Source organism: Ooceraea biroi, chromosome 2, assembly GCF_003672135.1.
Source record: "Ooceraea biroi isolate clonal line C1 chromosome 2, Obir_v5.4, whole genome shotgun sequence".
Lineage (NCBI taxonomy): Eukaryota > Metazoa > Arthropoda > Insecta > Hymenoptera > Formicidae > Ooceraea > Ooceraea biroi.
This window is the reverse complement of record NC_039507.1, coordinates 14,135,061-14,162,058: the sequence shown is the minus strand read 5'-3', so window position 1 is coordinate 14,162,058 and position 26,998 is coordinate 14,135,061. Positions and strand designations below refer to the sequence as shown.

Sequence of the window (26,998 nt, the reverse complement as noted above, 5' to 3'; positions counted from 1 at the left end):
ATAGTGTCGTTCGAACCTCGTCAGCGACAGCAACTCAAGAAACTACCAGTATAATTCTTATTTCATTATCTTTGATTGCGAGTGACTAGAATTTGTAATTCAGCTATAATATATCGACTCGTTGTGCGAATTAACTTGACGATGCACTCAACTGTAAACTGTGTTTAAATTAAATAATTGTGTAACCAGTGAATTTCATCCAACAAAAGAATAGTCCTTCGAGCCGGATGAGTGCACGTTTCAGGTGATTCGAGATCGTGCGCGAGTCGAGAATTTGGAATATTCGAGAACCTTCGAGACGAATCGAAGTTGTTGTTTTGATCATCTAACCTTGTAATACCGGGTATCGTCGTTCGACAACATATTTGTCGGAGCACGACTCAGCAGTTGACGAATAGAAGCAGCAGTATTAACATCGAGTGTCAGTAATCAAGAAGCGAAGATGAGTGTCGAAAACCTTCGTAGGCAGCGAGGACAGCTGAAGGCAAAATTGACCACCACAAAAAACTTTGTTAACAAGGTTACCAAGGAATTGGGAGTCACTACTTTGGAGGAAGTAACAGCACGCTTGCAAGGTTTAGAGGACACCTATCAGAAATTCGAAGCAGTGATGCAGCAGCTAATACCTCTGGTTCCAGAAGAGGAGTATGAACGGAGGGATGCGACAGAGTATACGGAATTCGAAGAGCGATACTACGAAGTGAAGGCATCATTATTACAGCTCATCGAAAGATTAAGGCCGACATCTTCGAGCTCGAGCACAAGCGTCGGAGGTTCGAACGGCGATCAGCTGACGCAAATTTTGGAGCAACAAACCATAATCATGCGAAAACTATCCGAACGATCAGAATCAGCAAATAGTGACGTATTGACAACGATGGTCGAACAGCAGGGTCGACTGTTAGCAGGTTTAAACGCGAATACGGGCACGTTGCCGGCACGTGAATCTCAAGTCAAATTGCCTATCATCAAACTACCAACCTTTAACGGAACCATGGAGGACTGGAGAAGATACTTCGATACTTTCAAGACACTTATACACAATAGTGAGCTATCCAACATACAGAAACATCAGTATTTGGTTGGTTCTCTGAGCGGTCCAGCAGCTAAGATTATCGAATCAATCGAAATCTCCGGAGACAACTATGAAGTCGCCTGGAAATTGCTCGTGGAGAGATACAATGACGAGAAGAGCATTCGCAAACGCCATATACAATATCTGTTCGCACTACTGCAAGTACAAAGGGAATCTGCCAGTGCAATCCAGGATTTGGTAGATCACGTGCAAGGACACTTAAGAATGCTTCAAGCATTGAAACGTCCCACAACAGAGTGGGGTGACTTGATCATTCACATGATCGAGGACAAATTGGACAGCGTGACCAGAAGACGCTGGGAGGAACACATCGAGCCTATGGACGATATAACGACGGATACGATAATCGAATTCCTGCAACGTCAAGGTCAGCTGCTACGACGATCGTCTTCGAACAAGGAGATCAACAAGGCGATCAGCAACGGTCATCGAAAGGACGAGAGAAGCGGGTTACGAAATCCGCCGAAGCCTAAGTCACAAACCAAGGCTTCGCTGGCGACGACGGTTCAAGAGGGGAGCTGTTGTTGTTTGTGTCAAGGCGCTCACAACATTTATTCGTGCAAACGATTTCTGGATCTATCGGTTACGGACAGAGTCAAACAGGTCAAACGTTTGAGATTGTGCCTCAACTGCCTTCGTGGTAATCATTACGCGAAGGATTGCAAGGCAGGTTCGTGTCGCGAGTGCGGTGCTCGACACAATACACTGTGTCATGAAACGGCAAGCGCGATCACCGGTTCGGCGGAGCGGCCGACGAAGGTCTCCAGTCAATCATCCGATGGTGCGTCGGTGTGTGCCGCGACGGGCTCTTTGTTGCGATCGTCGGATGAATTACTTAATCATCGAGTTCTGCATCAGGGCGAACGTAGGCATGTATTGATGTCAACCGCAATTGTAAATGAGCGCAAGAGTAGCGGCGGTGATTGTCAAATACGTGTTCTATTGGATTCCGCAAGCGAAGTTAATTTTATTACCTCAGCAGCATGCAAACGATTAAATTTGAAATTAGACAACATATATGAGTCAATAAGCGGATTAGACGGCATGGGCTGCGCTGCTAAGCAAGGTAGTCAAATTCAATTTAAATCACGTGTATCAAATTTTAAGATAGATTTATATTGTCTTGTCGTTTTAAAGATAACTAAAGACTTACCGTCATTTTCTATCAATGTATCGAGATTGTCAATCCCCGAAAATTTAAAATTAGCCGATCCATTCTATTACTGCCCGGGACGTATTGACGCACTTATAGACGGTGCATTCTTTTATCAATTATTGCAAACCGGAAGAATTGAATTGGGCAACGATGCATTGATATTACAGAATACCAAACTCGGCTGGATCATTGCGGGTCCAGTAGCTCGACATTTAATTGTTGATCACACGACCAACCGTCAACTTTCTAGTGGCGTCACGTGTTTGCTTACTCAGCAGGAATCTACCAACAATCTACTGCAAAGATTTTGGGAATTAGACGAATACAAAGAAAATGATGCAAGGCTCTCAGTAGAAGAAGAGAGCTGCGAGAATCATTTTGTAAAAACGACAGTTCGCGATGCGTCGGGACGGTTTGTCGTCGGATTACCATTTCGTAACAATAATCACCAGTTAGGTGACTCAAGAGAGATAGCGATAAAACGACTTAAATGTTTAGAACGAAAATTCAGCAACAATCCAAAATTTCATGCGCTATATACCGAATTCATGAACGAATATCTAAAATTGAATCACATGTCAAGGATAACCGAAGGTGCGACCATATCAAATCCGATTTACCTGCCGCATCACGGAGTTTATCGAGAATCCAGCACAACGACGAAGTTACGCGTGGTATTTGATGCGTCAGCAAAGACCACTTCCGGTATCTCACTAAATGACACGTTAATGGTAGGAGCTAACATGCAAGACAATATCATATATATTATTTTACGATTCAGACTTCACGCCATTGCGATTGTAACAGATTTGCAAAAAATGTATAGACAAATTTTAGTTCGACAACAGGATCGCGATTATCAGCGGATCGTGTGGCGATTCTCCGTCGATGATCCAATCGAGGAGTTTCAATTAAACACAGTAACTTACGGTCAGGCTTGTGCGGCGTTTTTAGCTGTTCGATGCGTTCGGCGGTTGGCAGGCAGTGGCGCGCGCAAGTTTAGTCGGGCATCGCGAGTCTTGTTAGATGATCTATATGTCGATGACGTAGTGACCGGTGTTGAAACCGAAGCCGAAGCTATTGAATTAGTATCACAATTAAAAATGTTATTGCGTAGTGGCGGCTTTGAGGCCCACAAGTGGCATTCAAATCATCCGAATATTTTACCAGTGAAACCGGCTGCCGATCGAATCGATGGGTCTTCGATGGTACCTATCGAAGCAACTGCGATAAAAATACTAGGATTAAGTTGGCACCCTCAGCAAGACATGCTTCAGTTTTCGATCGAACCAATAGTTGATTCCGTGGCGACTAAGCGAAAGGTTTTGTCAATTATAGCAAAATTATTTGATCCGTTGGGATTAATCAGTCCTATTCACATACGCGCAAAATTAATCATACAAGAAACATGGTCAGCAGGCTTAGAATGGGACGAGCCATTGACCGATGGTTTATTACAAGCATGGAATTCATACATCGACGATCTTCGTGAGATTCATGCCATTCGGATTCCGCGATCAGTTCGGAGCGCCGATAAGACTAATCTCAGATTACACGCTTTTTGCGATGCTTCTATAAGAGCGTACGGCGCTTGTATATATATACAGGCTGTCAATGAGGACGGTAATTCTAGTTCATCATTGCTTTGCTCGAAATCGCGCGTCGCACCTATAAAAAACAAGACAGTTACGTTGCCAAAATTAGAGCTTTGCGGAGCCGTAGTTCTCGTTCGACTATTTCAGAGCGTCACGAGAGCTCTTAAAATTGAATTCAGCGAAGTGCACGCGTGGAGTGACTCCACGATCGCATTAGCGTAGATCTCCGGCGATCCTTCGCGTCAAAGGACGTTCGTATCGAGTCGTACGGCCGAAATACAATCAATTCTTCCCTCGAAACACTGGCATCACGTTCGCGGAAGCGAAAATCCCGCGGATCTGATCTCCCGAGGTACGAGTATTCGCGACCTGAAGGAATGCACGACGTGGTGGGAAGGTCCAAAATGGTTATCAACCTTTACTAGTTATGAACGAGAGACACCGGTGACAGGTCTCACCGAAGAAGACGCTAAAATAATTGAAGCTGAACAGAAATCAAGCGCGCGTGCTTTCGTGAACATTAGCAATTCAATACAAGTTGTGGAAGGTTTATTAAATAATTATTCTTCGTTAACCAAAGTCGAGCGTGTCTTAGCTTGGACCATCCGTTTTATATCAAACTCTAAGACGAGTCACGATAAACGCAGGTTCGGACATTTATCGCTCGATGAGATTCGTCGCGCGCATCGATTACTAATTTTAACAATACAAGAGATACATTTCTTCGATGAACGAGCAAGCATCCGCATAAAGAAGGCGATCAAATCCAGTAGCAAAGTGTCATCACTTAACCCCTTCATCGACGATGAGGGACTCCTCAGGGTGGGCGGCAGAATTCAGAATTCACGATTAACGTTCGCGAAAAAACACCCTATTCTTCTGCCTTCCAACAGTAAATTACGCGATTGTTGTTCAAACAAGAACACTGCAGGTTATTACACGCGAGTCCTCAGGCTTTACTATATTCGATTCGAGAAGGTTATTGGCCATTGAACGGAAAAAACATCGCGCGAAAAACCGTTCATGAATGTATAACTTGTTTCCGAAATAATCCTAAATTTTCATTGCAAATAATGGGACAATTACCGGCAGACCAAATCACACCGGCGCGCGTATTCTCCACGGCCGGGATAGATTTCGCCGGGCCTATTACGACACTTGTTAATAGGAGTCGAGGAAGAAAAACGAATAAATCCTATATTGCATTATTCATATGTTTCGCGACGCGAGCGGTACATTTCGAGGCCGTCAGCGATTTGACCGCAGCTTCCTTTATAGCTGCTCTTCGACGTTTCGCCGGTCGTCGGGGCTGTCCGCGACGAATTTACAGTGATAACGCAACTAACTTTGTCGGAGCAAATAACGAACTTAACGAAATGTACAAGTTACTTACTGAACGATCGCGAGAAATAGCAGACGCATTTCTTATGCCAAATTATATAAAATGGAAATTTATTCCTCCACATTCCCCTCACATGGGAGGACTTTGGGAGGCTGGAATTAAATCATGTAAATTCCACTTAAGGCGCGTTATAGGCAATAGTTTTCTAACTTTCGAGGAGTTGACCACGGTGTTGGTTCAAATTGAGGCGTGCCTGAATTCGCGTCCTATTTGTCAGTTACCGGTCTCATCTACAAACTTGCAGCCACTTACGCCAGCGCACTTCCTCATAGGGGAACCATTAACTGCTCTGCCTGACAACGATGTAACAGACGTTCCCATCAATCGACCTGATCGATGGCAAATGCTACAAAGAATTACGCAAAATTTTTGGAACAGATGGAACAAGGAGTATCTAACATCCTTGCAGGGCAGAACAAAATGGACTACCGAGCAAATCAATTTAGCGATTGACGATATTGTGCTGTTGCAGGATAACAATGCGCCTCCATTAAAATGGAAATTAGGAAGGGTAATTGAAATTCATAAAGGTGCAGATGATAAGGTGCGCGTTGTCACCCTGAAAACAGCGACTGGAAATTGTAAACGAGCTATTAACAAGTTATATAAACTTCCTAAAGGCGACTATTGAACTGTAAAAAATTAATCAATATTAATTAGTGGGCGGGATGTTGATTCTATTTAGAATGTAAGCGACGAATCACCTTGTTTTGATACATATCTACCCGCTCCTAACGAATCCACTACCGAATAGTGTCGTTCGAACCTCGTCAGCGACAGCAACTTAAGAAACCACCAGTATAATTCTTATTTCATTATCTTTGATTGCGAGTGACTAGAATTTGTAATTCAGCTATAATATATCGACTCGTTGTGCGAATTAACTTGACGATGCACTCAACTGTAAACTGTGTTTAAATTAAATAATTGTGTAACCAGTGAATTTCATCCAACAACTACTATCGCTTGGATTGGAATAAGATTATTGAATGAGAATATAAAGGTACATATTACTTGGTTTAATATTTTCTTAATTTAAGAAACTACCACATAACATTAACTGTAAGATGATAACATTTCCTGTCATTATTATGCGTAAATACCCATTGGAGTTGGAGCAATTTGTTCATATCATTAGTTTTGTAGAGTCCTTTTTTGAAAGAACTTCAGGCGCGTATACTTGGCGCTTTTTTGTACCTTTTTTTAAAAAGGTAATTTTGTTGTGATTTCACACATTTTGTAGTGTGAAGTATGTTATTCTTTTTTATAATATATGAGGAGATGAAAGCCATAGTCCTGTCAGTCACGGTTTTTAAAAATATTAACTTACATGTTTATAAAATATAAAATTATATTAAGTATATTTATGCACAGAAGTCAATATATGCAAGAAAAAAGAGTTTACCCCGTCGTTTTTTATTTCGTTTAATAAATAAATATAAATATATATAATTCGACCCCAAGCTATCCATTGAGCCTATTTAGAAGTTGATCTGTTCAGTGGTTATTGAGATCTAATAAATTGAGTGTCTGCGAAAGCGTCGCTTCGCGTAAAAGAGTCACGGTGCGGTCTCGCTGAGCGTATACTTGGCGCGAGACACTACCGTGTCTCTTGATAAGATAGTGTGAGATACCCTATATTTTAAAATGAGACTTGTAAGTTATAATATAATTGAGTGATATGGAAGTTAAAAGGGGAAAGCGAAGTAATATAGCTTAGCAAATTTCATTTTCACATTTTAATCATCGGAATAAATAACGTTTACTTTATCGTGTCAAATTTTTCTCGAAACAGAGATACAAGTTTCTCGGGTTGGTCACTTAAAATCGAACACCCTATATATTATAGTCAAAAGTCGACACCCTGTATAATATATTAAGATAGTGTGAGATACCCTATATTTTAAAATGAGACCTGTAAGTTATAATATAATTGAGTGATGAGGTAGGTAAAAGAGGAAAGCGAATTAATAGCTTAGCAGATTTTATTTTCACATTTTAATCATCGGAATAAATAACGTTTACTTTATTATCGTGTCAAATTTTTCTCGAAACAGAGATACAAGTTTGTCGGTTTGGTCAATTGTAATCGGACACCTCATATATTATAATAAAAAGTGGACACCCAGTATATTATAATTAATCATCGGAATAAATAAAGTTTAAATTATCGCGTCAAATTTTTCTAGAATCATAACTACAAGTTTTTCGGGTTGATCAATTAAAATAGAACACCCTATATATTATAATCAAAAGTCGACACCCTGTATAATAAAAATACGATAGAGTGAGATATTGGGTCGTTCGGAAAGTTCGTGCCGATTTTTAATAGATGGCGTTGGAACATGTCTGAATATATCAATGTTATTGAAAACATACGATTTATATACATATGCTTAAAGGTGACATTTCAACGCATCTTTAGGAAAAAAGTTGTTTCAGATAAAGTTATTCGTGTCAGTTTTGTACTCTTTTGAAGATGGAAGAAAACAAAGAACATTTTAGACACTTGATGCTTTTCTATTACCGGAAAGGCAAAAATGCCTCACGAGCAACAAATTCGATATATTCTGTTTACGGAGAAGGCGCTTTAGCTGAAAGAACCGTACGTAAGTGGTTCGCTAAGTTTAGAGCTGGTGATTTTAACCTTAAAGACCAAGAACGCTCGGGCAGACCCTCTACTACTGATGATGACCAAATCAAGACACTGATCGAAAATAACCCGCGCTACACGACACGTGAATTAGCAGAGATACTGAAAATATCGAAAACCACTGTCCACGATCATGTAGTGAAGCTTGGTTACGTAAATCGCTATGATGTATGGGTTCCGCATAATTTGGCCGAAAAAATTTAATGGATCGCATTTCAATCTGCGACTCGCTGTACAAGCGCAACGAAAACGTACCATTTTTGAAGCAATTAGTGACGAGTGACGAAAAATGGATCATTTACAACAATGTAAAACGAAAAAGATCCTGGGGTAAGCGAAATGAACCAGCATTAACCACTCCGAAAGCCGGCCTTCATCCAAAAAAAGTCATGCTCTGTGTCTGGTGGGATTGGAAAGGAATCCTATATTATGAGCTCCTACCACACAACCAAACGATAAATGCAGATAAGTACTGCTCGCAACTGGACGAATTAAAGACAGCGATTCAGGAAAAACGTCCAGAATTAGCTAATAGGAAGGGCGTCGTGTTCCATCAGGACAATGCCAGACCTCATGTTTCTTTGACTACCCGACAAAAATTGTTGGAGTTTGGCTGGGATGTGCTACCTCACCCACCGTATTCACCAGACATTGCACCTTCAGACTTTCACTTATTTAGGTCTTTGCAAAATTCTCTTAGCGGCAAGAACTTCAACTCTTTGATCGACATAAAAAACCACCTTGAGGAGTTTTTCGCCGAGAAACCTAAGAAGTTCTGGGAGAATGGAATCTTCCAGTTGCGTGAAAGATGGACAAAGGTTGTGAAGCAAAACGGTGCATACGTAAGTCAATAAATATTTATCGACATAAAACAATGTTGCCTTTGAATTTTCCTTCAAAATCGGCACGAACTTTCCGGACGACCCAATATATAATAAATATATAATAAAAATATTAAAATAAGACCTGTATTGTATAAGGATATACCAACAGCATCTTCGCCGGTCGGTATAAACGGAGCTGCTGCCATCTCGACGAAAAAGAACGAACTGTACAAACGACGACGACGATGACGTTTCTTAAATGAAATTTTCCATTTTCAGACTTTGCATCGCCATATCTCCGCTCGTAGGGCACGTACAAGAAAAATAAAAACACTTTTATTATATAATTCGACCCCAAGCTATCCATTGAGCTTACTTAGAAGTTGATCCGTTCAGCGGTTATTGAGATCTAATAATCCGAGTCTCTGCGAAAGCGTCGCTTCGCGTAAAAGAGTCACGGTGCAGTCTCGCTGCACGTATACTTGGCGCGAGACACTACCGTGTCTCTTGATTCAATTATAAGAACTAATTCCTTTTAGAAAACCATGTTATAAGAGTTTCACATTAGAAAACGTATCTGTTATGTCATAAAAAATTAACTAAGAATTAATATGGTTTTCTAAAAGGAATTAGTTCTTATAATTGAATTAAAATTATGTCGGGACATAATAGAAATTCGGAATTATTATTGTGTCGACATATTTTTAATTCATTAAGAAAAATAGTAATTTGTTGTAGACAATTATTTTTTACGAGTTTTAGAGAAAGTATCTTTTATGCTATTAAAAAATAAAACAGCTTACCATAACATTTTCTTCAATACTGTGAATAAAAGATAATTATTTTTATAAAGAAAGGAATCTTTTCTATTTTTTAATATTTTACATATTTACAGAAGGAATACAATTTTTAGTGCATGAAAACATTATCAAAAACAATTTTATCTTCGCATATTGAAATTTCACAAGAGGGGCAACAGTCAGTTCTCGCCTTTAGCACTTTGCGTTGTACCGCGCCTGAGCGCGCCAACTTTAGGCAGTCTAATTCGCTAACTACAGATGCTTACAATTTAAAAACTATTATAGCCTTGATATTTTGGTATTAGGATTTTCGTCTTAAAATCACCTCAGGAATAACACTATGTACTTGGTGGGCGCGTTTTAAGATACACCCTGTATATATTTAGCAATTTTATTTTGGAATTTCACTAGAATAACTCTCTCTCTCTCTCTCATGCTAATTATCGGTCGTTATTTTATCGAAGGAAATCTCAATGACAATATGTGCACTATTTTTCTTCGAGAAATAAAGAAAGAGTAGGAATTACATCGCGAGGTGTAACCTTTTCTATAATTACTAAAACAGGCAACCTCCCCTATTTCCTAGTTAGAAGTAAGTTTTTTTACTTATTTATGTTCACTTATTAATGTTACAGGTGTACGAATACTTCGTGCTTTAGGAGCTTATCTTATTATTTTCGGAAATATCAAATTCCATAATTTATAAGTTCTGTTTTTGGTATATTAATCTTTTCTGCATAATTACCGAAATTATTTTTGTCTTCATTTAATTCAACATAAAATATAAAAAACTGTAAAAAAGGTTACACCTCGCAGATCTTTCTCATTTTGATATATATTATGAAGGGTGAAGTTCTAAGTAATCTTTACTTAACAACTATGTGGCGGTCGTGACTAACTTCTGAGATATGTTACAAAATATCACAAATAATATTAAGGTAATTATACAGATTAGAAAAGCTAGGTCAGATCCAATTATTTTGACTTTGACATATATAGAGGATCCACTACTGAATAACTTCAGATAGTTTGGTAAAACTGACGTTTAGGGGAGGCAGCTCTGATAACCTTGACCTTGGCATATGCCGTCAAGGTCATCGGAGCGGCCTCCCCTAAACGTCAGTTTTACCGATAGTTTTAGTCGTCACTCATTATTGAGTGAAAAAGTTATTAACAAAAACCGTTCATCAGTTAGGTTAGGTTAGGTTAAAGCAGAGAATACTTTGTATTTAACTGTTGGGGTTTCAATATTCAAAATAACTGCTATACTTTCGAAACTTCTTTTGTTAATAACTTTTTAATAAACAATAATCCACAATTGAAACTTAGTGCGGGTTATTCAGGGAGGTGACCTTTGTAATATATATCAAATTCAAGTCCTTACTTCGTGTGGACAGCTGAAAATTCCTGTAAAATCATTAAACTTCTTTTGTTAATAACTTTTTAATAAAAAACGAACGACGGCTAAAACCTTCTGACGGTCACTCAAAAGGGTGACCTTGACAACATATGTCAAGGTCAAGGTCATCAGAGCTGCCTCCCCTAAACGTCAGTTTTACCGATAGTTTTAGTCGTCACTCATTATTGAGTGAAAAAGTTATTAACAAAAACCGTTTAATGACTGCACGACTTTTCAGCTGTCCACGCGAAAGGAAAAGTTACGGTTAAGTTAGGTTAGGTTAAGTTAAATTTTTCCCCCTCTTTGTATTCCTCCCTACAAAAATCTAACCTAATCTAACATAACCTTTTTTTTTGGAAGGGGAACCCGTCATGGGCCCCTTCGCACCCCTTGGGCGGAGTGCGAGGGGAGTGTGAGACTCGTACTCGCTAAACCACCTTCCGCATGCCGGCCCTGGTGTATTGAGCTAGCGGGGCTCAGGAATTATCTTCGGAATAACTCCGGGCCCCACTCACTCCACCTGGTTTGACGGCTGTCAGTGCCACAGCCCGCACTGCCCGCTTAATAGCGGGTCCGTCCCCCTCCAAGGAGCGAGGCTTGCCATCACTCCAAGGAGACCACCCGCCATAGGAGGTGGTTTTGGGGCGAACGTTGAGGATCCCAACTTAACGTCCGCCCTTCCCTCCCGTCGTCATGTGCGGAGGTCGCCGGAGCCCTTGAAAAAGGGCCCCTTTACGACAATGCAGACCCGGGCGAGTGCCCCGCCGGTCCACCACCCGAGTGCCCGGGCAAGTACCCCGTCGACATTCTGCCTCCGCCCATGACCCACTGTTCGCGAACACTTCCGTACGCGCCGACCTGGTTGAACGACCCCTCACGTCCGGGCAAGTGCCCCGCCGACACGAGGTAGGAAGTCGACCGCGATTCCCGCAGTCTCGTCCCTAGGGTGCTTCGATAAAGGCACCCTGTCATCCAACCAGGTCCCCTCCCCGGGGGGCCGTTGAAGACGGTCACCCCCTTCCCCCGCGACGCCGCAATCCTCCGGGACGCTCGGGTTCCCGGAGGCGTTCGGCCGCCTCCTTCTGTGAAAGCACTCTTTCACAGAAAGAGGCGAACTCCCTCCATGACCTCTCGCTCTCGGTGATCGAACTCATGACCGCCGGCAGCGAGAGGTCCCGACCTATTTGTCGGACCAGGGCATGGCGCTCCTCTGCCCACGCTGGACAATGTTCCAGCGTGTGCTGCGCCGTGTCCTGGTCCCCTCCACAATGGTGGCAGCGCGGCCCGAGCTCGCGCCCTATTCTGCACAGGTACTCACCGAAACATCAATGTCCGGTGAGTACCTGGCCCATACGGAACGTGACACCGCAATCTAACATAACCTAACCTAACCTAGCTCAACCCTTTATCTTTTCATTTCGCGTGGACAGCTGAAAATTCGTGCAAAGTTATTAACGGTTTTTTATTAATAACTTTATAATAAACAACGAGCGAAAGCTAAAATCTTGTACAGATTACTCAACCTTTATAATATATCAAAAATGACCTTTATAACACTAGTGTACAGCCAAAAATTATTTAAACTAGACAAGGTGTTTCTTATAATAGATTTGTGGGTGCTGAAAACGATGCCGCAAACTAACTAGCATGTCAGGTTTCCAAAATAATTGAGATTAAATGTGTAAAAAATGGCTCTTTTGCGATAGTTGAGATTCTTTTGTAAAAAAGGTTAACGTTATCTGGAAATTCATTTGTTTTAATTTCTTTTTATATGAATTTCATTCATATAAAATGAATTTTTTATTTCGATAACTTATTTTTAACCATGAAGATTTAAAGTTGGAAACTACTTCTCATATGGGGACGCTGAGGCAGCGTCTCATGCATTTTTATGTGATCTTTATGTAATCTTAGAAAAAACAATTTTTTTACAAAAATTGATTTTACCATTATTTGTCCCCCTTTAGATACAACTTTTGTCTGGAAAATTTTTTTAGAAAATGGATTTGTTTTGAGGAGGTGGACAATTAAAATGAAACACATTTATATATAAATATACATTAAATGAAATATATCACGATGAATTACATTGTGTATATGTACCGATAGCTCTAAACTACAAATTATAAGTATAATATAAATATGACTTCTCATCATCATAGGTGGAATATTTGTTATCTCAATAAAACTCTGTATTTAAATCCTTCATAACATGGCTAAAAAATAAGATATCAAAATAAAATAAAATCTATTTTATAGGGGATGAACAATACATTTATTCTGATCGAAATTTTAAAATAACATTGACCTTTTTTACAAAAAAATTTAAAATATCAAAAAAGTCATTTTTTGCATATTTAACCTCCATTATTTCAGAAACCTGACGTGCTGTTAAAAATTGGCTTGCGGCATCGTTTTCAGCATCTAAAAATCTATAAGAAACATTTTATCTGGTTCCAAATAATGAAAAAAATATGTTTTGTAAACTAGTGTAATATATGTCAAGGTCAATGTAATCGGAACAGATCTAGCTCTCCTAATATAATCTGTATAATTTCCTTAATATTATTTGTGGTATATCTCCGAAACTACACACGACCGCCACATAGTTGTTAAGTAAAAATTATTTAGAACTTCACCCTTCATAAGATACGTCAAAATGAGAATGATCGAGATGTAACCTTTTATGCAGGTTTACCAAATATATTTGTTATAGCTGAATTTCAATATTTTTGAATAATCTTATGTCATAAAGCATTGCATTTCTCTTAATAGCTGTTCTCAAAAAGTAAATACTAAAAAAATACTTTATTTATTTATTCTATTTAAAAAATAAAAGTGACCTTTAAATCTTTGAGGCTATTCATCTATATATAAAAAAAGAGACAAATAAGACGACTGCTTTGGTATAATCTAATTTCTGTTAGACAAATTTGTTTCCTATTCTTACATAGTTTTAAAACTATTTATTGTTGTATTAGCTACTGCTTCACCTAATTTATTATGTATTACATCTTGCATATTATAATGTGCCAATATTCTAATTCAATATTGTTATATCCAACGGATTATGTGATTATGCAATTAATTTATATATATGTATAATGATTATGCGTATATTAATATATAATTATATGCATATATTATAATATACCTATTAATAGTTATAGCATAATATCACATTTTATACAATTTAATAAATTAATTTCATGTATGTGTATGGGGGGGATATGAGTATGAGTGCGTGCGTGCGTGCGTGCGAGCGAGTGTGCATGCGTGAGAGAGAAGGAAAGGAAGAGGGAAAGGGTGAGAGAGAGGGGAGACGAGAGGAAGGATCAGTCGACCGGCACTGTAATTCCAAGCTTGGAGCACAGTGTCAGTCTGGTTTGAGACGCTCGTGCGAACGAAGCGAGAGTAGTGGTTGATTCTGTCTTCCCTTTTTCGGTACGTTCTTCGGATGCGCCCCCTTCTCCAACGTTCTTCTCCACCCACTCAAGCGGAATAATAATCATTCTCTCTCTTTCTCTCTCTTTCTCTCTCTTTTTCTCTCTCTCAGAGCAGTGTCGCGCAAAGTATTGTTATAAATACGCACAGGTGAGACGTTTCGTTGGTGTACATCAGTATTTGCTTTTTATCTCTTAGTTTTTCTTTTATTTAGCGTAATATTGATGCTATTTTAATATGTTGGCGATCTTATCAGATCGATCTCGAGTGCGGCGTGAGAGAAAGCGGCGAACGCAGCAAGAGTATAGTGCAGCGAGAGAATAATCCGGCAGGTCCGACGAAGGCGACGGCTATAAGAGCCGAAAAGTGAGTCTACACTTTTAATAGTTTGCTTAATATATCTAATGCTCGTTTGCACTTTGCGCAATTCGTCGTTCTTCCGTTTTTGATGAGAAAGACACAACAAACCTGCTCTTCTGGCTCCAGACTTCCGCATTGATTTCCTCAATACTCCGCCATTGCCATCGACAACAGGCCCTCATCCTTCTAGCGACCGCTCATGCCAAAACTCTCTTTCTCTCTTTCTCTCTTTCTTTCTTCCTTCTTTTTCTCATCTCATGATTATCTATCATAATGCGAATTCGCGAAACTTAGTTTTTCTAATAGAGCATTTTTCAATGTGTCAATATAATGAAAGTGGGACATAAAGTGTGACAAGTTATCAACCTGATCTGAAAATGATATAATTAATAATGAGGATTCAAGAACAAATATGTATATTGTGTAGAGACTTATCAGTTTTTTTTTTTAAAGCAATTTATGTGAAAAAGCAAAATGCTTGATCAGGCCTATCCTGTATATTAATCACATGTTTGGTTAGCTCATTTTATTACTTATTTTATTTTTTTATTTTACTTATATTGTTTTCTTATTCAAATAATTAAATAATTAATTTATACGTAAATGAGTTTATTCCTTTAGAATTTTTGATAGATATTTATAAATTTTGAAAACTTTTGTATTTAAATCAATAAATAAATATTTTACATTAATTTAAAATTACTTACTTATTTAATTAAAACAAAACAGTTTTGTATTTAAAACAAATAGATTACACCATTCAAATAACTATACATTTGATTAATTAAATGAAATGTCTAAATAATTTAATAAATATTACAATAGCTTATTAATGTGCGTTATTAATGCATATGCATTGATTAATGTGTGTTTAGTGTATATCAATATAATTAATATAATATCGATTATTATTGAGTGGTATTTGGCTTATATATATATATATATATATATATATATATATATATATATAGATTTATTTGTATGAATCATTAGAAGCGGTAAAATAAGTCGCACAATTTTATTTAAATGAATTCTATTCATGAATTACTTAAAAACCATGTTGATGTAATGTATAGTCAAGAAAGATATGATGAGAATAAATGATCGATTAATATTATACATAAATATATTATATATGAAACAAAATTTTCCTAATGCTATTGTACACACACATTATTGAGAAATATCTCGATTAAAACAGCATTTAGTCACTTTATTAATTTTTTATTAAATGTACAAACTTCACTTCAATATGATTGATGTTATTGATACATTATTTCTTTCTCTCTGTGTAAAAATTGAATTTTATATTTGTAAAATATTTTTTTAGAATTTGATTTCTATTACAATAGTAGATCATAATCCTGTTATACATATTATATATATATTATATTATATTATTATGTCATATTATTATGTCATATTATGTTTATGACGTTGCACATGGATTTAAATATCTTGTATGAGTGTTATTACAGTTTAACTTTATTAAAATATCTGACATTCGAAAAACAACAAAAAATTATATGTTAACATAAAAACTTAATGTTCTAAATTACTATAATAAAAATATTTATTTTAATAACATACTATACTATATAAAAAGTATACGTTTATATTTATAACATATATAAGATATTTATTAAGGCACATAAAAAATATACTCATATATATTCGTATATGTATATATATTTTTTAAATATTATTGACTTGATAATCTACAATCAATCAGTAAAAAGAAAATGTTTTGTGTTTACGACAAAATAAAATCGCAAATTTTGTCAATTATATAATCTTCTAAAATTCTCAAATTTTTAAAAGTTGAAACATTTGTGATATTTAAAAGACAAAACATATGTTACTTCTATATACATATACAGTTAAAACAAATTCTATAGAGTGATTAATCAATTATTATTTACAAATATAGTAGTTCAAATAAACAATTAGGCATCACTAATGTGCGATATAAAGACGATGCACTGAAACTTCTAGAAGGAAAAATTCTCTACTTTTTAATATTAATATAATATATCATATATCATATTATAATATAATGTTTATTATATAACAGTGTTATTATAATATTATATTATATAACAGTGGTTGTACATAAAGCACGTTCCAACCCAGGAATCTTGTTAAAAGTTTTTATTTAAGTTTCTGCTGGTAGAATAAAAATAGTTAATAATATAAAAAATATTTTATTATGGTATGTTTTATCATATGCAAATTATTTCGAAATTTATTTCTATTATTAATTGAATAAACATTTCTTCTTGTATAATATAAATATAAATGCATATTTTTAGTATATGTAGATATTATATAATACGTATTTAAAATATTTTAATGCAAGATACATATTTCAACGTATACTTGTAATATACATATTTCAATGTATACTTGTATTATACTAATGGATAATGTTTATATTATTAAAAAATTTAGTATATTCCAAATTATATATTTTTTGAAGTTTGTTATAACTATTTTTTAAATTTTAGAATCCTTAAATAGATAAGTAATGCTTTAATAGTTATTACATATTTTTTAAATATATATTTGAAATATTTTAGAAATATTAAAGTAATATGATTATTACTTTATTAGCAGTCAATAAGTTTGGTTCAATTATTGCATTAAAGTTTACTGTATTCAAACAAAAATTATTCATCAATCAATCACCTTCGTTGTCTATGATTAGATATTACCTACTGTCTATATGATATAGACATTATCAACATTGTCTGTATTACATGTATGTGGTGTCAATTATTGAAAGTAAACTTTTTAACTAACCTAATATTTTCTTATACTCATAGGTGATTCTTATAATAACGAATTCGCACAACTTCTGAATTTGATTAAATAGAATAATATTTGAAATAATCGACAAAATTAATAGACTCGAAAAAATAAAACGAAATAATAAATACGAGAAATAAACATAGGTCACTTAAACTTTACTTGTGTTACCGGAAGTGTACAGATTGATTTCCGTAACAAATGGCTCACAGTCCAATACTTATTATACGAATCTTTTATTCCTTACCGGAAAATACTTTTATATTTTATTGTGTACAATTTTCTATGCCTTAAGCGTCACATACTTGAACATTGTACATCATACACACACAGTTAACAGTTTAACTGTTCATTGCACATCATACACACATAGTTAACAGTTTAACTGTTCAAAATGCACAGCATTATTCTTCATTTCAGTTGTAACATCGTTAATTATCTCTTCACTAATAATCTCTTCGCGAATAAAATATATCTTGGGGGAAGGGGGGATCTTGATCTCATTAATCTAACTAATCTTTTCGTAACTAATCTTTTCCATGAAAAAATGGATATCTCTTTCTAACATCGTATGGCTCTTTGAATTGTTTGAATCCAGGAATCTGTTGCGGTACAAAATTTTGATTATTGGGGTATTGCATGCAAAATACGGGTTTCAAAATTACTTTCAAAATTCTCAAAATTTTTCAAAATCTGTCTCGACAAAACTCATTATTTTTTATACATATGTTATTTAAACAAATCTAGTTCTTCAGTTAAATAAATATTCCTCTAAAAAAATCTTACAAAGGTAAAAGAATACGCCAAGTACATAAAAAAGCAAAACCAAATATAATGAAATCCATTGTTAACTAGCCAAGTACCTAGAAGCAATTCAATTTGAGGATTTGTAATTTGAAATAATACTTGGCGTGCCCGGGTCGCATTAAAACGTACATCCTACACAGGTGAAAAATTTGTGTTAAATTTAACAGATATCACATGTCCCAAACGGTCCACATAAATTTTCAGTCAATCCTGAAATATTGTAATTGAATGTTAGCATTGTGACGTTTCGTTCTTCTCCTTTTCCGAAATCAGGTTCAGACTCACGTACATATGTTCGCACATACACATTCAAAGCGATTTTGTACTTTTTTTTCGTTGCACCACATCGACGACGACGACGATGTTACACCACGTCAACGACGACGACGACGTTGCATCACGTTGCCATATGACGTTGCAGCACGTCGATGTGGTGCAACGTCGTCGTCGTCGTCGTCGTCGACGTGGTGCAACGTCGTCAACATCGACGTGGTGCAACGTCATCGTCGTCGTCGTCGTCGTCGTTGTCGTCGTCGTCATCATCGTCGTGCAACGTCGTCGTCGAATAAATTAAATCGTGCATGTATGAACGCATGTGTGAACGCAGGCTTGAGGGACAAAATCGCTTTGCATGTGTTTGTGCAAGCATACGTACGTGAGTGATCTGAATTCTATGAAAACCGAAACGTCACAGTTTTAACATAACGATTGCAATATCTCAGGATTGCCTGCACCAATTTAATTCTAATTGATCGCGTTCGAAAGCGTGCACCCATATTATATTATAAAAGTGCCGTTAGATTTTTCATTACGGCTTTAGTTCCTAAGATATTTTAATCACAAGTTTATGTGACCTGTCAAATGATGTAAATTCCGGATAAGCTACTTGGTAGCGCCTCGACGATGTCACGCCAGTGCTGTATCAAGCGGCTATTTATTTTTTTATGTACTTGGCGTCGCGACGCTGCCGCGTCGCTTGATAAACGACTTAAATAACAATTAAAAATTTAGGTAAAACTTAATCAAGAAATTCAAGAAGAAAGATAAATAAAAAAATAATTGAACATTTTTCAGCAAGTAGGAAGTGTTCCTAAATCGCGCAATTCGCTAGAAGTCGCTTTTTTAAACCAATAAAGAAGCAATATTTTTCTTTAAGGAAATCTAATCTGAAATAGTACCATTTGGTTACCGATATCAATTGATAATTTTCACTTGCGTGAATATTATCTTTCATGTATGAAAAACCGCTTAAAAAACGACTTGTCTTCATCATTTTTATAATTATTTTGTAGATTTTCTTCAAGACGCAAGTAGAGAACTCAATTCTAAAAAATTAATTATTATCTTTATGTGACATATATCCGGCGATTGTAAATAATTATCTGCCCTTTTGCACTTTGGAACCGTTATCGTCTGTTCATTGAAACTTAATGCAAGTTCGGTTCTACTTTAAACCATACTAATCATTTAATGCAAAATGCATAAGAATTACAAATTACACAAGAAATTTATTTATTTATATTTATGTGAATTATCCGTTGCTTTGCCAATCCTTTGTCAGTTAAATAAGTTCCTTGTCAAAATAAGTTTAAAAAAATATGTAATTGACCTTTATTTTTACGTTGAAGAATTAGAATTGTGTTAGAATTGTTAGAATTAATAGAAAGTTCTATATTTGATTTTTGCTAAAAAATAGACTTTCCGGTCAATCAAATAAATCTTCTATATCTTATATTTTTTAATTTATGTAATTTATATAATATTCTATGGAGCCTTGTCTTGATGAACATTCAGAGCAGCACAATGAAATTCGCAGTTTTTCTATGTGTGTAACAGTTATTGCACGTGTATGTGATAAAACACCATGTACTTTTAGTTTGTTCTTTATAGCTGCACTGCTGAACTGAGTGGCAATAAGTTAGAGTAAGAAAAAATATATGTCTCACTTTAACATATTGCACCAGTTCAGCAGTGCAGCTGTAAAGAACAGACCAGTAGTCTGGCTTGCGATTGTATCAGTGAAGCTTATAGCAATTAATGACGGTTGTGTTTCTTTATATATATTATATACAGATTTCTTCATGTGCATTTCTCTCTTATATGATTAAATAAAACTTCTGAATATTTATCTGCTGATTTAAGAATCCATGTGATGCAATTTCATTATTGAATATGATCTGTCTTGGAACGGTTCGATGTACATTTAAAAGTTTTAACGAGCTATGTTTAGGTGTACAGATACAGACCCGCAGTCCTCGTCACTGCGGAGGGCACAAAAGGTTTGGAGGATGCAATGTTAAGATGATTTGTAGGGACACTAGTTTTTAGAAGAAACAAGAAAAATATAAAAGGAACATACACACAATTTTAGAAAAATAATTATTTTAAGAAAACATTTTAAAAATTAATTTATGTAATTTAAAATTAAAATTGTGAAAACTTAAAAAGTTAATTATTTAATTTGAAGTAACACAGTGTCTTTTTAAACTATTCAAAATTATTTTATCTTTTAAAATATATATTTTAGACTCTAATCCTCTACATTTAAAAAATGGAAGTTTCTAAATGATAACATAGGCTAAGTGAAGGGGTGAGCAGGAGATGCGATGTTTTAAATATTAGGTGGGCATCACCAAATCAAGCTCCGCTACTGGCTATATTGCTATTTCTAAGTTAGAGAAATCAAAATTTCTTGTGTTACACTTTATGAAGCCAGGTAGCCTGTTCTGCTAATTTAGTTGATTTTTTTCATAATAGTTTATTGCGACCAATACATGACGTTACATTGCGAAAGATTTATTTGCTGGCAGAGTAAATTTAAAGTTTATGTTTTCAAAAAGATGCATGCATTATTTATTTCTTGTCTTTATGAAGAAATTTATAAAATCTTATGTTACTCGAGTTTATTCCAACTTATGGAAAAACAATAAAATATTTGTTTTTATTGTTTAATTGTTTAATGTAATTAATGATATATCAATGCTCATAAAAATATTAATTGGCGAAGATATCTCAAAGGTAAATCTTTCTTATGTTTTTTATTCACTAAATAATTGTGATGATTTTTTCGAACAACTGTAAATAATATAACATTTTATAAACAGATATAGACACATTTCTCACAAGAAGCGAACAACTTGCATTGATTTATTGATTTTTAATTGTGTTATATTTAGCAAAAATAAAAGCTGTGTTGAGATTCACGAGTATTAAATTCGATAGAAACTAGATCTTCCCCAGATAATTATTAACAAAGGATGATTAACAAAGAAAGCACGAATAATTTGTAGTTTCCTTTTGCGCCGTAGAAACACGCATCCAAACAGATGCATTTTTTATGACAAGTTTGTGAAGCTGTTAGTAATCTCATCAGGACGTCAAAGACATCGACGTTGTGCAAAGAAAGAAGGAGAGGGGATAAAGAGTTAAGAATTCTCAAGAATCACAGAGCGTCTTTTGTTCCGGGATTTGATACGAGAAGGTCGTAAAACTGAAAAAGTCGTCAAATTTCCAACGTGATATACTGACAAGCGCAAAACATATATCGTACTCACATTCGATTGTAATACGCATAAATGTTCATATTAATTTTACATGTGAATTAGAAATGCCATTGCAACGTGTAAAATATTGCTGCAAAGAATAAAGCTGCAAAGAAAACTGCGTACGTTTGTTACCACAATCGACCGTAATATAAAATGCAAACGTAATAAAAAATATTTTCTCGTATGTAGTGTCCTAATGATATTAATATGTCATCAAAAAAGATTCCATAAGAAATTTCAAAAGTGAACGGTATCATTTTAAGTGATATGATGTTTATACGTATACATTTTTAGATACATTTGTAAATTCGAAACTTGCGTAGAAGCTTTTATTAATCTATATGCTAACTTATATATAGTATACTTTATAAATAAAGCTCTATCTATCTATCTAACTATACTTTTTATATAAAAATCACAGTTTATTCATCTCGACATATTTATTATTACTTTGTAATAAAGGCTCAATTTGTTCAGAAAAAACACCGAATTAATGTGTACGCCTGTAATAAGTGAGTATCATTATCTCTGCAATATACATCATGATGTCACAAATAAATATCGGTTAAGTGCTTTCTATTTTATATAATTATCAAATAAGTATTACAGAAATAATCATTAATGTTTCGTTAAATTTTTATATTTAATAATACATCACAAAGAGATAATTGAGCATGTTGTTTTCTAATCTGCAAGTATTTTCTGCTTTTACTCATTATTCTGTAAATTTTTATTCATCTTGTACATATTTGTTTAAATATTTAAATTCATAAATCAGCATCTTTATTCAGCATTTCTTTATTTATTTATATTTCATAATTTATATTTCATAATTCCCCTCCTCTCTCTAATATATCATTTCATATAAAAAATGGAAAGGCTGCTATTAATCTCCGAAAGAGATCGGTGATTGCATCTTTTTATTATTTAACAAACTGTAATCTATTATATTATAAAAACTGTAACGGAAAATGTCCTTCTAATTATTAATAGTTTTGATAAAAATGCCTTGTAAGACTATATGATTTATATAACAAAGATTTCTTTGAAGACTAGGAAAATTATTTGATTGAATAAGTAAATCGCTTCAAATGTGATAAATTAGTGAATTTTTATTACGGAAGTTTATTATTAGTTTTTATATTTAGTCAATAATATAATTATGTAAAAAATTATTTAGTTCATTTTATTGCGTTACATCCTATGACATCATGTCTTATGAAGCTAAAACCAGAAATCGTTTTTGTCCTCTCTTAGCTCTTGCACACTATGAATATATTTTTTTATGCGTAGTCTTGTAGACAACGGAAGTGAACAACGAAATATAATTTATCAACCAGAATTGAAATGGTTTTTAATAACGCAAATTTTACAACGCAAGACGATTTTCATCTAGGCATTACGCATAAATCAGCTTTTATTTTCAAATGTGTATATCTTTAAATTAGTTAACTAGCTTTGTTTGTTTATGTATTGGTTTGTTATTTTTATACGTTATTTAACAAAATACATTTTTAATTTAATACTTAAAAAGTATTTATTTTAATAAACAATATTATATTAATCTCTACATTAATGCATGTAGTTTCTAGAAAGTTTAAAAAATAACGACATACTTTCTTTATCTAATTTTATAGTAAATTGCAAATTATTATTAATCAAATTATTTATCAATTAAACTGAAGAAAAATATAATTAATTGTTAGATATATTTTATTGAGTTGACCGAAAAGTCCGTGCGGATCTTTTTAGCAAACTGCAAACGCAAAATATAATACAATATTAATATCTTAATACAAAGTTTATGTTTAAAGTTTGCATCTATCTATAAAAATCTATCTGACTATCTATCTATCTATCTATGTTTAAAGTTTGCTAAAAGATCTGGTCAACTTTCCAACCTAATACTATGTATTTTTTTATATAAAACACTTTAACACAACAAAGTTTTTTCTATATCTCGCATGTGAAAAAATTTTCTACCGAAATGATTTCTATCAATCCAGCTTTATACTCGTTTCGGCATTCTATATCTGACTCATATGTGTAATTGTTGATTAGACAACGTGCATGAAATTATCACTCGCGCCTTTCACGATATTTAAATCATTATACAAATGGTAAGCCAATAAAAAAGTTATAATATTTATCACTATAACATAATTCGAATTACAAAAGTAAGTTACGATTTTACAGAATGTTTGATAACATTGCGAGAAGTTATGTTGCTGAACGATAAAAAGAACGCGCCGAAATCTCTGAATATTTTTGGGTATTTAAGTTAAGTTGGCGCGCGCGCACACACACACGCACCGCACACACAACATGCCATATTTTTATAAAAATCAAAGTGCATATTAACGAGAACGAGAGTTCATAATCCAACAAACTAACAAGCTAGTCAGTTGGTTACACGTACTCTTTCGTAACATAAGACATATTACAAGAATCCGAGATTAATTTGATTGGATGTATTCAACAACGAATTTGAACCTGTTAAATCTAGAAAACATTTTTCATAGGTGCTACTTTTGGGACTTAAGGGATAAAACAACCCTTTGAAACTAATTCGATATATTTAGTATGCAAAAATATGAATATCGCCGAAGCCATACGCGCGCGAGATATATTAAAACATTTAATAACATTTTATAGCTTTGGTATATTTTCTACCTTCCAATTTTTAAATAATGCAATATTTTTCGTAATGTTTCTATTCGTACTAGTACTTTTAGTAGAAGTTATACATTTTTGTTTGGGCAAGAATTCAAAAATTTTTAATGTAAAATTCGTCAATATATGATAAAATCGTTTGAACAGTCGCTTTTTTATGAAATAAATTGAAAACAATATATTGTTTATATTGTTTTTTGTTCCATTTTCATATAAAGGTGAAGTGATTTATGTTTTCGAAGAAATTCTAGAAATAATGTTTCGAAGGAGCATAATTTCAAATCATGCAAGGCCATAAAGAACGTATCTAAACTCAGAAATCATAGAAAAGTTATGATATTACATACATAGTTCTAATGTGTGTCACTTAGCCTAACGATTCATGCACAATTTAATCTTTCACTTTACCATTTTTCCTATCGTTGCGTGAACCGAAGTTGTCTATTTAATTTGTGTATTCAGATAAACGCACGCTAAGTGTCTCATCATATGGACTCCTATTCTCAATTCACTTTTATCGATAAAAGTGCTTTAAATGTAATATTTCAGCTAATCAGATAATTGTTATACTATTTTTAAAGGTATTTTTAATATTTATACAATAAATGCAACAGATGTTTTCTGTGCTTGACCTCTATCTTACATACGCACCAATCACAATGTTCCACTGTATAGTACATGTTTCCGTACACTAGTAGAGAGAGAAACATAGTTCTTTCTCCAACCTCCTCCTGACACGGTCTGGCACGGTATTGCCAGTCCATATCTATAAGGTCTATGGGTAAAATATAAAAAAAGGAAGAATGTGAAAAAATTGGGAATAGGATGAAAGGGGCGATGGAGGAAATAGAAAGAGATAGAGAGAATAGAATGCAGAAGGGATGATGAGAGGAAGAATGTAAGTTAATGAAAGAGAGAGTGAGAAAAATATTGAGAGACTGGAGAAAGAGGAGAGGACAGGAGAATGAATAAGAGAGAGAAAAGAGAAGTACGTGTGAGAGGAAAGAAAAAAAGAAAATAAGAAATGAGTGAAAAGAGCGGCAAAGGCTAGAAGTGTGGGAGATTACAAAGAGAAAAAGGAAGAAGAGGAAGAGAATGAATGAAGGAATAGAAATGGGATAGAAAGGATGGATGAATGTTGGGGGATGTGGAGACAAGAGTAATAAAGAGGATGAAAAAGGGAAGAGATAGAGATGAAGAAGAGAAATTAGAACGGGAGGAGATAAAAAGGATAGTTCCAGATATGAAAGATGAGAAGGTAACAGGTGTGGACGGGATCGTTAAACTATGGAAGTACAGAGGGGATAAAGAAATAGATATGGAAGGTTTGCAAGGTATGGAGAAAGTAGGGTTGGCCGAAAGTTTGGAGAGAAGCTGTGGTAGTCCCAATAATAAAAAAGAGATATGATAGAAGAATATACAGGAATAACGCTGATGCTGACGATTTCAGCAATAGCAGAAAGATTAAGGAAGGAAACGGAAGAGAAAGGGATATTATTACACAATTAAGCAGGGTTTCGGAAGGGGATGGGGACAATGGATAATGTACAGGATGATTCTTAAGCACGGTCCTAACCTTTTACAATGAAAGATGGATTATCGACTGCAACTCTGGTTAACTGAACACATAGATGACAATTGCTTGGATCGCTCATGATGTAGAGGCAAATTAAAAATGTGCAATTACAGGCATCGCACAGAGAAAAGTAATTTAGATTTACACAGTGGCATTGATATCCATATAATAACTGACAAAATTTATTTAAGCTTAAATATACTGTTCGAATCTAAATTATTTTTCTCCGTGCGATGTCGTTTAATTAACCAGAGTTGCAGTCGATAATCCATCTCATGATAAAAGGTCGTTAATGGTACATAGCTCGGACTTAGCTGAATAGTTTTCTATAACATATGTGAAAGAGATGCAGGAAGGAAGGGAAGGAAAAGAGAGCTGACAAGAAGTGCATGAGTGGGTCTTAGGAAAGGACAAAGAAGGAAAATAATGGATAAGAAGGGTGGAGGGTGAAAGGAAAGAAGAGCAGGGTGGGATGGAAAAGGGAGGAGAGAGAGTAGAAGAGGAGGGAAAAAAAGAATGAGAGCGAATGTGTGCAGTAGTGTGAGTGAATGAAGAGTCAGTGAAAGAGAGGGAGAGAATATAAAAAGAGAAAGATATAGAAAGGAATAGAAAGAAAGAGAAGAAGAAGAGGAGGGAAGGTAAAGGAGAGTGCACCAGAACAGTAATGGGTATATATAAGTATGTAAAGGAATGTAGAGATAGCGTTGAAGAAGAGAAGAAAAAGAAAGCAATAGGAAACGGAAGTCGAATGTATAAGCGAGTGTATGATGCGTGGGGGTGTACGATGTGGGAGCGTACAGAGAGCACTGGCACGCGACCACACGATCACAGAGAAATGTGTAAGATAGGAATTAGGTTAA

The 26,998-nt window shown here is 35.0% G+C and overlaps 2 protein-coding genes across 22 annotated transcripts in view; both read left to right on the top strand.

Annotated features, from left to right (window-relative positions):
- Positions 1-442: 442 nt before the first annotated feature.
- Positions 443-4,069, top strand: LOC113561489. The gene has a single exon (XM_026967989.1). The coding sequence runs from the start codon at positions 443-445 to the stop codon at positions 4,067-4,069; it is 3,627 nt and encodes a 1,208-aa protein (XP_026823790.1).
- Positions 4,070-14,257: 10,188 nt separating this feature from the next.
- LOC105279165 (myosin-11) overlaps positions 14,258-26,998 on the top strand; it is a 262,296-nt gene continuing 249,555 nt past the window's right edge. For 17 of the 21 annotated variants that reach the window (XR_003407559.1, XM_026975504.1, XM_026975522.1 and 14 more), the window contains exons 1-2: positions 14,276-14,519; positions 14,626-14,735. The gene's annotated coding sequence lies outside the window, so the exon portion shown is untranslated. Of the gene's footprint in view, positions 14,520-14,625; positions 14,736-26,998 lie in introns of all 21 variants that reach the window. The other 4 variants (XM_026975505.1, XM_026975502.1, XM_026975501.1 and 1 more) reach the window with 3 other exon arrangements.

What these genes read in the sequence shown, in the direction of transcription:
- LOC113561489 (XM_026967989.1), top strand. Translation starts at nt 443, where the DNA reads ATGAGTGTCGAAAACCTTCGTAGGCAGCGAGGACAGCTGAAGGCAAAA.